This window comes from Macroventuria anomochaeta (assembly GCF_010093625.1).
Source record: "Macroventuria anomochaeta strain CBS 525.71 unplaced genomic scaffold BU25scaffold_37, whole genome shotgun sequence".
NCBI lineage: Eukaryota > Fungi > Ascomycota > Dothideomycetes > Pleosporales > Didymellaceae > Macroventuria > Macroventuria anomochaeta.
Genome location: NW_022985398.1, coordinates 227,727 through 242,331, shown reverse-complemented (window position 1 = coordinate 242,331; position 14,605 = coordinate 227,727). Strand labels below are relative to the sequence as shown.

General features: G+C 54.1%; 5 protein-coding genes across 5 annotated transcripts; 3 read left to right on the top strand and 2 right to left on the bottom strand.

The window, feature by feature from the left end:
* Window positions 1-37: 37 nt before the first annotated feature.
* Window positions 38-2,874, bottom strand: BU25DRAFT_414422 (glycoside hydrolase family 5 protein). Its single transcript, XM_033707280.1, has 3 exons — window positions 2,400-2,874; window positions 1,102-2,352; window positions 38-1,051 (listed from the first exon to the last, which is right to left on the bottom strand). Exons 1-3 carry the CDS (start codon window positions 2,781-2,783, stop codon window positions 422-424), a joined length of 2,265 nt encoding a protein of 754 aa, XP_033557611.1. The 5' UTR covers window positions 2,784-2,874; the 3' UTR covers window positions 38-421.
* Window positions 2,875-3,180: 306 nt separating this feature from the next.
* Window positions 3,181-5,063, top strand: BU25DRAFT_442607 (DNAJ domain-containing protein; the record flags this gene model as incomplete). The annotated part of the gene is made up of 1 exon (XM_033709314.1): window positions 3,181-5,063. One exon carries the CDS (start codon window positions 3,181-3,183, stop codon window positions 4,735-4,737), a length of 1,557 nt encoding a protein of 518 aa, XP_033557610.1. The 3' UTR covers window positions 4,738-5,063.
* Window positions 5,064-5,350: 287 nt separating this feature from the next.
* Window positions 5,351-9,601, bottom strand: BU25DRAFT_494365 (vacuolar assembly protein-like protein; the record flags this gene model as incomplete). Its single annotated transcript, XM_033711772.1, has 5 exons — window positions 9,317-9,601; window positions 9,222-9,248; window positions 8,168-9,171; window positions 6,345-8,117; window positions 5,351-6,296 (listed from the first exon to the last, which is right to left on the bottom strand). Exons 1-5 carry the CDS (start codon window positions 9,554-9,556, stop codon window positions 5,351-5,353), a joined length of 3,990 nt encoding a protein of 1,329 aa, XP_033557609.1. The 5' UTR covers window positions 9,557-9,601.
* Window positions 9,602-9,733: 132 nt separating this feature from the next.
* On the top strand, window positions 9,734-11,165 carry BU25DRAFT_414418 (DUF155-domain-containing protein). The gene has a single exon (XM_033707279.1). The coding sequence runs from the start codon at window positions 9,787-9,789 to the stop codon at window positions 11,107-11,109; it is 1,323 nt and encodes a 440-aa protein (XP_033557608.1). The 5' UTR covers window positions 9,734-9,786; the 3' UTR covers window positions 11,110-11,165.
* A 1,065-nt stretch (window positions 11,166-12,230) lies between these two features.
* BU25DRAFT_494363 (uncharacterized protein) lies at window positions 12,231-13,957 on the top strand (the record flags this gene model as incomplete). Its single annotated transcript, XM_033711771.1, has 3 exons — window positions 12,231-12,333; window positions 12,382-12,571; window positions 12,667-13,957. 3 exons carry the CDS (start codon window positions 12,231-12,233, stop codon window positions 13,955-13,957), a joined length of 1,584 nt encoding a protein of 527 aa, XP_033557607.1.
* Between the last annotated feature and the right edge of the window lie 648 nt (window positions 13,958-14,605).

The window sequence follows — 14,605 nt, the reverse complement described above, 5'->3', positions numbered from 1 at the left end:
ACGTCGCCGTCTCACAGACGCGTCTCGTAGGCTGACGTGCAAATCAAACGCGTCGCGGTGTCAGCTGCCTAGCAGGCAGGTTCAGAAAGCTACTCATGTCAAAGGTCCACCGTGCAAAACCAGGTTCTATATACATTTGCCCATCGATCGACCGCGCCACAGCTCTGGAGAGTACGCTGAGCATCAGGTGCGACGGCAGGTCCGAACAATTTGCGCGCAAACAATGCTGACGGCGTGACCTGAGAGTCGAACGACATTACATCAGAGTGGATGCTGATGGGCTAGACCTCGCTGCACACACATGCTGAGCACCGATAGCCGACATCGTCGCCCAGGATTGTATCTGCGCATGTGGAGGGGGGATACCCGTCGCGGGGAAGTCGTGTAACCATGGTCTGATGATCGTCCTCGATGCTTGCATCTACATAACCGCACAGCTCTGCTTCCGGCACTGCTGCAGATACCCCTCGTCTTCTTCTGTCCCTAGCGCACCACCTTGTTTCCTTACAACACCCTTTACGATAATGGTCTGATCGCCTTCAGCATGTCGCCATCGCAGCGTCTGCTTCAAAGCTCCATCCTTGTCGTCCGAGCTGATCTCCCAGGTCCCACCGCTGACCTCCACTGTCGATGTTGGGTAATGGAACTCTGGTAGGTAGATGACCGTTGGTGCATCCTCTGGCGTCGAACTTGGTGCGTGCAGAGCAAGCTTGAATGTGCATGTCTTCAGGTCGAAGCCGTAAGACGATATGTCTCCATGTACAACGACAGGTGTGGGACGAATGAATGCCTCGGCCGCGCGTAACCCTGCAACATCGCCTTCTCGCCTGCTCGAGCTCATGCGATCTTCTGTGATGGTCTTCTTGAGCGTGCTCGGTGTCACGCTGAGATTATCTGTCGATGCTTGAGCTCTTGAAAAGGAAGGAGAAGTGGTGTCGAGCGACGCACGGGAATCCAAGGGTGAGAAGGCACCGGCCGGCACCGCTTTGTCGTCCAGTGAGAATATCGACAGATCTTCACCGTTCCATTGGTCGCCCCAGTAGTGTGTGTTCTGTCCGATGTCAGTGTATAGCTCGCGTGCTGGGCAGAATCTTAACTTGCTGTTGTGACGTAGGTCCAGAGCGCGAACCCATTTGCCTGACTCTCCTCCAGCGCAAAGTGGTTGGCATCTAGAGCAGCGATTTGACTGCTATAGTTGCCAGTCTTGTATGCGTACTTGTCGTCCATGTCGTAGGGAATGCCGATTTCGGTGAATATGCAAGGGTGCACACCCATATACTCGGTGCCTTCTTCCCGAATAGCCTTCAGCTGATGGGCAAAGCAGTTCCTGATCGCGTTCTCTCCAATCTTGATAGCAAATGCAGGCGTCAAGTACTTCCCTCGCAGCACGCCGAAGACATCAATGTTCCACACTCGGTTCCACTTCTTGGTCAACAACGTGATGCCGTCGTAGAAATGCGGCGAGAAGATGATGTTGGGGTCATCATCCGAAGTCCCCTTGATCCTGGGTGGTATCTCGAGCACCGGTGGCTGGAAGAACATGAGCGAGTCAGGGAAGATTGATTTGATCATCTTGCTGTAGGCTCGGTAATGCACCATCCAGTAGTGGTTCGTGAAATATTCCGTGTCAATTGTGGCGCCATTCTTGGGGTCTTTCCCAAAATGGTCCTTCTTGAGAAGGGTGTCGGTTGTTGGATCCCAAACGTCATGTTGCGCCCAGATGCATTCGCCAAGCTTCCAGCCAGGATCACGCTTCCAGCCATGATGGGTTTCGTCGTAGTCCTTTGGCAGCCATGCTGACTTGCCCTCGGGGTCGATCAGAGCTGTTCCTGACTTGTATGGTCCCATGCCACCGAAGTCCCAAGTCTCAACCTCGCAAGCACGACCAGATCCGGTTAGTATAGCTTGCCACGCGGTAGGTGTTGTGCCCTTCTTTAGTTGCTGCTCCTTGGGGATGACAGTAATGTCCTGGTAGCTGATCAAGCCTTTGTTGGGCTCGTTCAAACTTTCCCATCCAACAATTGGGTCGTACTCGAGGTCGCCTGCATCATGGATGCGCTTGGCGAGGTGTTCGACAGCTCCGATGTAATGGTCTGTAAGGTAATCCTGGATGTTCTTGCCATCGATGATGGCCTTTGGCGCAAAGTCTCGTCCACCAAAGAACAGTGTGAAAATGACCTGGCATGCGAGTCGCGTGTAGTTGGTGGCCCAGATCATCTTGGGGAACTTGTCTGGCTCCGGGTAGGTGTTCTGAACGAGTGATGCCTCGGTGACGGCGAAGTGTTGAGGATCGAGGCCGCATGCGTAGAGTGTCCACATGGGCGCTCCCGAGCCTCCAGAGAATCTTGACCACTGCAAAGGGTCAGTCGAGTCCCCTAGCACCCACAGATGGTACTCACCACATCCTGATGCGGGTCCATGAAGATGTAGAACCCATACTCTTTTGCTTTCCTCAGCACTGATATGGTGTGATCTATCCACTCCTCGTCGTACCTTCCTGGCCCTGCATGTTCTATCGCCTCCCATGTAAAGATATATCGTAACGTGTTGTAGCCCCAACTTCTCAGTCGTGAAAAGTGTGTGCCAGCATCTTCTACACAGAACGGCCGGTTGACAAAGGAGACGTTGTTGCCGTCAAAGAACTTCTCGGAAACATGCGAGGGTAGATCTGGGGTTGCGGGGAACTTCGCGTCGGCGGCGCAATTGATGCCATGGAGCGTGACCTCACGGTTCTGGGGATCGCGGAATGTCCGCCCGTCGATGCGCAGTCTCATTTGCGACATGACTACGTGTAGCGCTATCTAGAATAACAGGAGACGGAGCGAGGGAAGGCTCTGAGAGGAAAAGGCGAGAGCGGGCGTCTTTGAATGTCTAGTAGGTCTTGGACTGCCTGTCCGCGCGCTCGCATCGTATCCGGCAGGCGTCATCAGTAGTTGTTGCGTATTGTGCATGACAGGGGACCCCTGCCGCCTTCGGGTTAGTTTGGTCGTTCATGCAGCTGCGGACCCTGGAGGTCGCTGAAAGGACAACTTTCACCTGTCGCATTCGAAGACCTCATATAAGCCACCAAGCCCGCGCCTTCCATGCCCTAGCACGCTCACACCTGCGCGTTCCTCCGGTTGTTGTCTTTCCAACGTTTCGTACCCACCGCCACTCATTCCACTGCTGCACCTCGCCACCATGATACTCCGACTATCCTCACTAGCCCTGGGCCTGCTCCCTCTCGCAAGCGCACTGTCTCCCGCTGACATTCCGGCCGATACGCCCGTGTCGCAGCTGATCAAGGACGCCAGCGTTAAGCTCGCTTCCGGAAACACGCAAGATGCGCTCACCTACTTCGACGTCGCCATCTCCCGAGACCCCAAGAACTACCTGACCTTCTTCCGGCGCGGTGCTGCCTACCTCTCGCTCGGCAGGACGCAGCAGGCGGAGCACGACTTCAACAAGGTACTGGATCTGAAGCCTGGCTTCGAGGGTGCGCTGCTGCAGAGGGCCAAGATAAAGGCGAGGAAGGCCGATTGGGTCGCTGCGCGCAAGGACTACGAGGCAGCAAACAAGGCAGATGAGATCGCGCAGCTTGAAGAGGCACAGGGTGCTGCTATCGTTGCACAAGAGGCGGCCGAGAAGGGCGACTGGGACGCTTGCATCCAGCAGGCCGGGACAGCCATCGTAGTAGCGGGTGGAGCGTACGACATCCGCAAGACCAGGGCTCGATGTCGGTTCGAGAAGGGCGAAGTAGTCGAGGGTATCGCCGACCTGCAGCACCTCCTGCAAATCAACAAGGGCGACGTCGAGCCCCACCTCCAGAGCTCAGCTATGGCATTCTACTCCCTCGGCGAGACAGAGAAGGGCCTGAAGCACATCGCACAATGTCTGCAGTCTGACCCAGACTCCAAGCCCTGCATGAAGCTCAGGAGACGAGAGAAGAACCTCGAGAAGGACATCAAGAAGCTCAAGAACAACTTCGAGAGACGGCAGTTCGCAACTGCATCGAAGCTCCTGATTGACCGCGGCGAGGAGGACCCCGGTCTGCTGAAGGAGGTCAAGCAGGACTTCCAGGACTACGTCGAAGCTGGCTACATCTACAAGAACTCGCCGCACGGTCTCTACACTCAGCTCGTCGAGATGACCTGCGAAGCCTACAACGAGATGAACAACATGAAGAAGGGCGCGCCCTACTGCACCGAAGCCCTGACTCTCAACCCGGACTCGCTCCACGGCCTGCTCAACCGCGCCCAACGCGAACTCGAAAAGGATGAGTTCGAAGAGGCAATCCGCACCCTCGACCACGCAAAAGAACACCACCAACACCAGCGCATCCAAGAACTGCTCCAGAAAGCACACACCCTCCTCAAGCGCTCAAAGACAAAAGACTACTACAAGGTCCTCGGCCTGACACGCGACGCCGACGAGCGCGAGATCAAGAAGGCGTGGCGCAAGGCGACGAAGATGTACCATCCAGACAAGGCGGGCGCGCAGGGCATGACGCCCGAGGATGCACAGAAGAAGATGGCAGCCGTCAACGAGGCGTACGAGGTCCTGTCTGATCCAGAGCTGAAGGAACGCTTTGACCGCGGTGATGACCCAAACAACCCGGAGCAGCAGCAGGGCGGTAACCCATTCCAGGGCTCGCCGTTCGGTGGGCAGCAGTTCATGTTTAGGCAAGGTGGCGGCTTCCCTGGTGGCGGCGGTAGCTTCAAGTTCCAGCAGGGTGGTGGTAATCCGTTTGGGTTCTAAGACTTCTTTCCTGTTCTTGTCTGTGGATATTTGGAGTTAAGGCTTCGGCTGGTTTGTATAGTAGACGTCTTGATAGAGCCAGTCTCTTGACGTTCACGCATAATATCAAAGGAGACTTTGCGAGTCTTCCGCTGCAACTTCAAGATTCCAGTCACCCATCTGCTGTTTATGCGTTTGCTTCCTACGTCATCTATCATACTCGTACCGTACCATCCTCGTTCGCCGCCCCGGAGGGTACGATCTCGATAGTCGTGGTAGGACTTTTAATGACGCAAAGAGATGAGTCGCAGAGGGAAAACTCTCGCGCTCGAAGGCCGGGCGTCGAGATTGTAGGGCAGCGGCGCGCGTGTGGTGGAAAAAGAGACGGGCCACAAGGCGCAGCCTGGAGCATTCCCGATCAACGACATCGTCCACGTGAGCTTGGCTTCACCTTCACTTCACTTACAAGGCCACCGCTGCCACAACATCGTTTTTCATGGCACCCATCCCTCATTGTCAAATCTTCTTCGATTGGGTTCCTTGCAACACAGTGCTGAATGCCTCCAAGCGTGCTTCTTATCCAATATGCTTCTATATACATGGCACCTACGGCTCCTTTCCCTTGCATGCTGTACTAGTCATCGCCGACCATACCTTCCCGCTCACGACAAACAACGCACCCACGCCCTATCGCGCTCTTGATAACATGTGCGTGCGCAACCTTCGCACCGACACTCCTGCTCCATCTGCCGCCACTCTCCAAAGCATCATTGGCGAGTTGCTGCTGAAGTGTTGCAGCGACACTAGCACTAGCGCTCGTCTCTGGCAGCAAGCAGCTAAGATGGAAGACGTGACCGCATGCAAAGCCAACTAGTGTATCTCGAGACTTTGGCAGCGGTGTGTCCATAACCTCTTCCTCTTCTGCGGTGGGCAGGATGAAGGCCTCACGGCAGCCTGTGCAGTGACCTGGTGGAGCCTCAACGTTCGGATCCTCTGCTGGTGCAGGGTCAGGGACAGGAGTTGGGTTTGTCGAGGTAGCTACTGTGTTGTTACCGCTGCTGAGCACCTTTGCAGCCGTCTTTGGGTCAACGCCCCTGGGTCTCAGATCGACTTCTTTGCCCTTTGGTAGCCCATTCTGTGCACCAGGCAGCTTCTCTTGCAAAGCATCTGAATCATCATCACACGGTATGACTTCAAACTTGACGCCTCGCTTTTGTCCTGCACGAAGTGTGTCCATGCCAGCTGCGACTTCACCGCGCAGCACCTTCGCTACACCTTCTGAGATGGAGTGTTGGATTTCATATTCACGGACCATGCGGCCGATGCCGTCTCTCAGACCTTCAATCTCCAGACCCTCGGGGATGCGGCGGACGAGTTGGATGGGGTCGATGGCTGTACCGACTTCTGCAAGTAACCCTCTGATGAACTGCGGCTTGTCCATAGAATAGTCAAGCAAGTCGTTCCACAGATCTGGATCGTCCTGTTCTTTCGCAAACGATATGGCAAAGCTGACATCTGAAAGTTTCTCGATGATCAGGTACAAGGCGCGCTTAGTCTGACCGGTTTTTGAGAGTATGTGTCTGAGAATATTAGCGGTGAACAGTACAGATCGATAAGTGGACACTTACACAAGCTCTGGGATGTACTCTCTGCTCTCGCAGATAGCCGTGGCCTTGCTCAAATCGAAGCTTTGCGACTTGCGGAGGAACTCCATCAATAGTGCGCGGTCGTACTCAGCAAGCAGCTCAACCATAAGGTCAGAGAAACCTTCGGCCACGATCTTGCCATCTGCAGCCAGGCGGTCTTCAGCAACTCGCTCTTTCGCCGTTCTGGCTTTGCGCTCGTGTAGTTCTGGCTTCCACAGGCGTCGGAGGTAGAAGAACAGAAATGGTTGGAACGAGTCCCTTTTCTTGCTCTCTTGAAGCTGGGTGACGACATCGTCAGCTGGAATGGTTCCACGACAACCTTCCTCGACAAGCACTTCAATGGTCTCCAATGATGCCTCTTCCAGCTCTTGTAGAGGTGCTGATGCCATCTGCTCTCTCGACACACGCAGCAGAATAAAGCCAGGGATGTCGTCCCTGACAGCCTCCACGAGATGGAAGTCACGAATGATGCCCATAGCAGCATCGGCGTTTTGCAGGCGTATGTAGTAGCGCAGTGCTTCTCTCTGGCGACCACTTGCAAGATAGAGCTTGGCAAGACCATCTTGCAGTATTCGCCAGTCGCGGCCTTGTTCGTTACCCTCGATCGAGTCTTCGGTGACATCTCCAGCGTTCAGCTTGGCCTTGATAGCTTCGATCACGCTGTTGATGTCGAAGAGATCTGGATCCCATGCTTCAAGCAGATGCTTGAATCGTATCCGATCGTTGATGATGTAATGTCCAAGAATTACTTCGTACACCATGGATGGCAGCGGTGGCTGCATCTGTTTGGTTGGGATGTAGGGTGAGATTTCGTTGAAATGATTCGTCTGCGCGAACTTCCAGACCCAATGCTCCCATTTGGCAGAGGTGCCTAAGACACGACCGGCAACTTTACCAGCTTCTTTCCAGTCGCCTGCGTTCACCAGCTGCTGTACCCAGAGATCACCAACGCGTCGCTTCTCTTTCTCAATAGCAGTGTTTTGATTCACTCTCACGGCAGAGACAGTGTCTTGAGATTCAGTCTCATCAGCGAAGAAGTCTTGCAGGCTTCCTCGCTTCTGGGCCGGCGTGCTGGCTGGCGAGGTTTCCGTCACCGACTGGCTGGCAGAGCTAATAACTTCTGGGTGATCTTCCAGAAGCTCCCAAGCATCTTTGTAGTTCTCATGCTCTAGTTCCCAGCTGAAATGGTCTGCCAGATCTCGCTTTATTGCCAGCACACAGTCATACGGACTGTGGATAAAGACCTTGAGACCAGCTGTCGCAGCATTAGGGTGTACCGGCGTTTGTCGTCCACGAGCGGCCGCAGATGGCACAGTGCCGCTGGCCGACGACAATGATGCCGGTCTTGACTCTGAACCTATTGGTAGGCTGAGAACACTGGCACCAGAACTGAAGATCCTCGTCGCGCTGACACCGGCGTCCCAGATTCCTCCCCCAATGGCCTCGAGTGCGCTCTTTTGTGCAGGCGTCATGGCCTTTGGATGCGGTACATATAGTGTTCCCAGATGGTAATCGGCTGCCGAAAGAGTCTCGTATCTGCTGACTGTCAGAGAGTCAACCTCAACTTCCTCCTGAGTGACAGCATCGATGAGTTTGAGCTCAGGAGACAAGCCATTCGCGCGTCGGTGCATGCCGCGTCGTGGAGTCGTTTCGATGGGGTTGTCGTCATCGTCGTGTGTGCGATATGCAAGAACTAGAAGTAGGGAAGGGGTATAAAGCGAGATTCCAGAAACAATACAATCGTCAAACTTGAGACTGGGACAATATCAGCCAAATCTTTGCTATGAGCAACAGCGAGGACGTACTGGTGAGGGACTTCGATGCTGCCAGGAGATCTTTCGCCGGTCCTGCCATTACCGAAGACTTCCCCAGGAATGACATGAATGATCCAGGCGGCATCTCCCCAGCCTACGACCAACTTCTCAACCTTCTCTTTCTTGGGCTGCTTTCCTTGCTTATGTCTTCGGTGCTGAGGAAGAGTGGATTCGGCCTTGCCGTGATCACGATGGTCGTTCATGCTCATGATTGCATCATCGTCAGACTCCAGCGACTCGTCGTCGACCCACTCGACTCTTGCTTTCCACAACGCAGCCATATCTTGCCAGACGCGGCGGTTGGGCTTTCCAACAAAGCCGATCCTCTTCCAAGCAAGTTCAGAATCTGCGCTGTCCAGGAACAAGTTCGTACGCATGAATCTAATGCCTTCCTCGTTGACCCATACCATGTACTTCCCGGACAGAGACCATTTGATGGTGCTGATGGAACCTTCTCCAGAATGCAGAATTGTATCTCGACCACTATTTCCACCGAGGCCTATCGCTCCAAGCCAGCCATGAGCCGCCTGAGATGCTGAGCTTGTGTTCGCAGTCGCGCGAGTGCCTATTGGGCCTCCACTCGTCAGGATCAGTTCGCCAGCCAGGCCTCCTGACAGATATGAGCGATCGTTTTTGTAGTCCGGCGAGAGTGCGACAGCTTGGACAGGGCGCGCGAAATTGCGCAGGGTAACGTCTTTGGGATCGACCAAAGAGGACACACAGACATGGCCGTCTATGGATGCAGACGCGATGTAGATCTGGTTCGACGGGATATTGGGAACCGGATTCTGCTGTGGTCTACGAGGGTCGCGGCCCGCGTGCGGTGTAGGCTTTCTCGACGGCGCATCTGCTTCTGGTGCTCTGATAGGCGAGCCAACTTGGTTGACGAAAGACTGCGTGCGTGGGAGAGGCGAAACGGACAGCGCGGTAACTGAGGCCGACGGATGGGCGTTGTAGGTACGCAGTATCTGGAAAGATGGGATGGTGAGGGTGTGCTGCTGATGTTAGCCGCGATCTGCTACCGAGACGAAGTACAAAGACTTGCAATATTGCCATTGTGTGTGCCGACGATCTGTGTAGAGCTCAGTATACAGTATGCGACATGCAGCAGCTCTCATAGAGCTCGAGCTATAACCGTACCATCTTATCACCTGCAACCAGAAAGGAGCTTGTCGCGTCGCCATTGCGATACACAGGCCCCAGGCTGCTCGTCAAGCGGCTGTACTTGAGCTTGGGCTCCTCGTCTGCGTCGTCGTCCTCTTCTTCATCGTCATCGTTCTCGATGTCATGGTCGTCGACGTGCTGGGCCGCGTCGGTGCCGTTGCCAGCTTCTCCCGTTGTCACCGCCTGCTGGTCATTGTCGGTCGGATCCGCAGCCATGCTGGCGACATGGGCATGAGCTGCGGTGGGCGTGAGGGCGTGCTGCGAAGCTTGGGTCGTAATGTGTAGCTTGACGTGACGTGTGCACGCCCAATGAGCTGTGGCTGGACCCTCGGAAGTGTGCAGGGATCTCCACAAGCTCCACCGAAACTCTTAGACGTCTCATGCACTGACCTTCACCCATTCACGATGCACATCAGGCATTCGGATACGTTGTTGCGTTGCCGGCAATGCCTTCCCTCGCGTCGAATGCGCCTTCCGCCTTGATGAGAAGCATTGCACGATGCACACATCGAGCATCTCAAACATTACCTCATCATCCGTTACAACGAACCCCAGCACGAGCGTTCTCTGCAAATGTGACACTCAAGAAGAAGCAAGAGGAGGCAGTCGCCAAGGCTGAACAGCCGAAACAAGGGTCGCGCAAGACTGCGGGCAAGACATCGTCACTGCGCAGCGTTGCTGTTGAGGCCCAGCGATCGCGAACCTTCGTCAAGTCGCGTGGCCGAACGCGCTTCATCGATCCAGACGCCGAAACGAAAACGGTAAGCGCGTATTGCGCGGCCGAGACATACGACATTGCAGTCGCCGCGCGACTCGTCAAAGCTCAAGGCTACGAACTCGACCCCTTCCAAACAGGGCTATACCCACAAGTCATCCATGTACAGACCAGTGACCGCCCGTCAGAGGTCAAAGACTTCCAGCAGGGCGACATCTTCGTCTTCCCCTCTGGCACAGTCGTTACATGGAACGTCCGTGAGCGCGAAGCCTTGAAGCTCGTCCAGCAGGTGTTGCCTGCAGCAGCAGAAGGCTCACACCTCGAGCTTCTCGAAACAGAAGACCTCGAATACCTGGAGGACGGCTCACGTGAGAGCAGCGAAGTGGTTGGCGACACTATTGTGCTAGGGACCAAGCCTGAGCAAGCTTCAGACCCTTCACCCTCGGCACTCAGCGACACTGGCCCAGCGTCTCCAGAGATCGACACGGTGCTCGCCAAGATTGCCTTCTCGTCTGGCCTGGCGCGTTCCACGAAGCTCGCCGTTCTCGAGACTCTCCTTTCAAACTACCAGCACTCGACCCGCGAGATCCCCAACATGCTCGCCGCAAAGCACACCCGCTCACCCTTCACGCGCTCCTTCATCCTTCGAAAGACCGGCGAATTGCTCTCCATACGCGCCCAGCTGAATCTCTATTCAGAGTTGACAGACAGCATGCCAGACCTTTTCTGGGACTCGCGGCACGAGCTAGGCTTGGGCGGATACTACGATGACGTTGGTCGTGCACTGGATGTCGGTGTCAGGATCAAGGTGTTGAACGAAAAGATTGGCTTCGCGCAAGAGATTGCAAGTGTGTTGCGTGAGCAGCTGAGCGAGAAGCACGGACTGAGGCTGGAATGGGCGATCATCGCGCTGATTGCTGTGGAGGTGGTATTGGAATTCTGGAGGCACTACGAGGAGAGGAGGGAAAGAGATGACCCAGAGAGCACGCAGGCGCTTCTCAGAGCGTACCTCGAGCGGTTGGCGAGCGAAGAGACAAAACCAAGAGACGTGTAACAGCAGCGGCGACATGCTTCGTAATTATGATACCCCACTCAGTAACGGAAAATGGTCATACTTAGCGACCCCAACCCTAGAGGTAGTCAGGTATCCTGCACGTGACCTCGTTCCAATCCTCCTCTTTCCTCAACACCAACAAAGCCACAATACCAACCCCGATGAATTACTGGACCTGCCATTGGAACTCTTTCGTCGCATCGGGTCTGGGGAAATGCCACAAGATCTATAGCGAGTATCTACGGACAGCTCTTCCTCTAGCTATTTGCAAGGCGCATGCGGATGTGGCCCTCGTTATCACAGATGCCATCCTCTCGGCCGAACCTGATCTATGGCATAAAGATGATCTACTCAGCGGCATCACGGAAGCCGTAAAACACAGAAACAATGGCATCTTACTTAAACTCCTGCGCCGGAGGCAGGCAAGCAACTTGACACAGGCCTGGACATGCCTCAGTGAGGTGAAGGACGGCTGTCTACCCATCACTGACAAAGAGTGGGAGTTCATCTTCTCTGAAGGAAGCTGTAGTACCCTTGAGCATTTACTGGACTCTCGTGCATGGTACCCGGTCAATTTTGATAGTGTTCGTCGGAACTCGTAGGGACCTGCCGCGTCCCTGTGACACGAGCACCGCTAAGATCCAGAAAAGGCATACCGACATATCATTTGTTTAAGGCAGTTTACTCACCCCAGAACCACGTGGTCATCGACACAACACTATTGCATATCTAGGGTCTTTCAACACTGCCTATTTAGGCCACTTTGCCGTTACTACATATTGTTACACGCTTGTCATCGTGTTGGAAAGGCCGTGCGTCTACAGCGACATGAGGAAGCAAACAAACCGAGACAGAAGCGACAAGGAGTTTTTCATTGACGCGTTTGTTTGGAGGTCGTCTATGTCAAGTACGATCCTTTACCTTTGGTCCCAGATTTGCTACGAGGTGAAGGTGAAAGCAACAGCAAAGTAGGGCTATCGAGGCCGTTTGCACTTGCTTAGCCTGGAGGTGCTTGCTACATTCGATCACCTCGTACCTTCCTCTCCCCTTACCTCCACTTTCCACAATTCACTGAAGGACTCCACGCCTCCTTGTCCCTCTCAAATTCCGCAACACTCGCGATGGAGCTACTCGACTTGCCGCCTGAGCTGTTTCAGCGCATTGTCCATTTATTGGTCGAAGATGTCGGTCCTGTCAAGGCGTTCGCCACTTCTTTCGCGTGCAGTAGGTGAGCTACTGCGGGAGCGGTTACTATATACTGACTGCCTCCAGAAACCTTCTCATCCGCCATCATCCAAAACATCTCCAAATTTCAACCGCTCGGGAATCTCTTCTGCGACCGGGGAGCAGGCACCATCCGCCTCTTCCAGGCTCGTGGTGCCGACATGATGTTCAGTCGGCTTCCGAAAATCACAATCGGGCTCACCGTAACCGCAGAAGCCATTGCAGACAGGCTGCTTGAGTTCAAGCAACATGTCGATCAATCTATGCATAGAACACATATCAAAATATCTACGAAGCAATGACATCGGTCTACTCCGTCAAACTCACAACTAGAATCTTGGCTGGTGAGGAGGCCTTCGACGTATTATCAGGCGATCAGCTCGATGAGATATTGCCCGCCGCAGCCGCCGCAATCGGCGATCTCGACACCTTCCGCAGCCTGGTTCAAGGGGAAGAGGATATCTTCGACTTCAAACACACCTTGGCCAGATGGATGTTACCTACCGCGGTTGAGTCAGCAGCGGCGACTGGCAAGACTGAAGTGCTCCAGTGGATCCTCGATTTCATCCGAGCTTTTAGGATGGGGACTCTGGACCTCTATCACCTGTTCCCCAGCGACAGTGACCGCATTCCAGAGTCATGGGTCTACGCCGACTTTTGTTTGTGCCTACTTGATGCTGTCCAAGTTGCAATACGGAGGTGCCAGTATGAGACGGGCAGCATGATCTTGGACTTCCTGTACTCAGAGCCGCCCGACGATATCGAGCTCTACGATCCGCTCAACGATGAGTTTAACCACCGCTTCAATGATAGCATGACTGATGTCGTGGGTGACTGCATGCGGTATGGAGATCTCGATCTATTTCAGAAAATAATGTGTTGCAGAAGGACTGCAGACCCGTCCTCTACGGCTACCCTGGAGGTAGTTAGTGGTCTGGCCATGAGCGACGATGAACGAAACCGTATGTTCTCATGCGGGTCCACCTCCATGTTCAAGAAGATGTTAGAAGCTTGTATGTTTCACGTAAACAGACTAGGAGACTACTCACCACTCGATATCGCTCTACGCAATTGTTGTTATGACCTGGTACGCCTTCTGCTAGCCCATGGAGCTAAAGTCAACGCGTGCGATGCGTCTGGCGTCTCTGTCTTGCAGCTCGCAGTTGACAGAGGCGGGATCCCTAACGTGCAGCTACTTATTGAACACGGCGCTGACCCTGCTTCTGTCACGAGGGACGAGGGCAAACCTCTGATGAAGACGTTCAAGCTCTGTCAGAAGGCTGCTGCTGAAGTCACCCGGCTGGAGGGCTCCGATCCGAGCGTGAAGATGGGCATCCAAGCATGTCGCAGGATCTGGGATCAGTGGAAAGATGACGATCTACTCAAGAGAAAATGGGGTCGGTATAGAGAGATTGTTGCCGAAATGGGCTGTGAAATGCTTTGGGACATGCGTTGTTTGTTCTTGAACTCATTCAGGAGGCTTTCGGCTGACGGCAGTACAGTTCAGCGGGACGAACATTCATTGAGGCACAACATGGTCCACTTCGATAGTGGCTATTTGATCTGTTCTTACTTCCGCCATCAACGTATACCAGTTCCTCTTGAGATCATTGAGCCCAGATGATTCATTGTGAGGTGAAGGTGCGATCACGCACCAAAGTGGAGCTATCAGGACCGTTTTCACCTGCTTCAGTCACCTTAGAAAATCCCTGTTCATTCCCTTCGCTCTTTCAATCTCGTTCACTCACAGCAGGCACGCCTGCACGAGAAACAATCGTACTTTCCTCCACGAGAATGCAGATGATCCCTTGCCAAAGCCAGAGATAGGGGGTTAGCAACTTGTGAAAGTCACCGATATGCTGAAACAATATCCAAGAGTTCAACTTCGCATGTGGTGAATCGCACCGTCTACACGAACCCCTTGCTCCCTGTCTTATTGCCAACAAGCTGCCCGAGCCGACTTCCAATGACAGGAAGGTGGATTGACAGCTGTCCAAGATCTGCAAAAAAAAACCTCGAAGAACCATGAACTCCTGGAACCAGAGCCACGTAGTCAACAGTTCCTGTCCACTGGAATCATGAGATGCTTTGGAAGACTTTGACTGGAGTTGAAACATGGCGGGACGACAATGAGTCTCCTTTCGAGGAACCTTCCCCCTTGCGCTTCCCAAAGACCCTAGATAGAGCTGTAGTCCTGATCGCCAACAAAAATACATCGATGGAGTCTACCAGCTGCGACACTTGAGCATCCGGGCTCTCAACTAAGCCGACA

What these genes read in the sequence shown, in the direction of transcription:
- BU25DRAFT_414418 (XM_033707279.1), top strand. Translation starts at nt 9,787, where the DNA reads ATGCCTTCCCTCGCGTCGAATGCGCCTTCCGCCTTGATGAGAAGCATT.
- BU25DRAFT_414422 (XM_033707280.1), bottom strand. Translation starts at nt 2,783, where the DNA reads ATGTCGCAAATGAGACTGCGCATCGACGGGCGGACATTCCGCGATCCC. An exon ending in TGGACCCGCATCAGGATGTG is followed by an intron (nt 2,353 to 2,399) that starts GTGAGTACCATC and finishes GACCCTTTGCAG; the next exon opens with TGGTCAAGATTCTCTGGAGG. An exon ending in TCTGGACCTACGTCACAACA is followed by an intron (nt 1,052 to 1,101) that starts GCAAGTTAAGAT and finishes GACATCGGACAG; the next exon opens with AACACACACTACTGGGGCGA.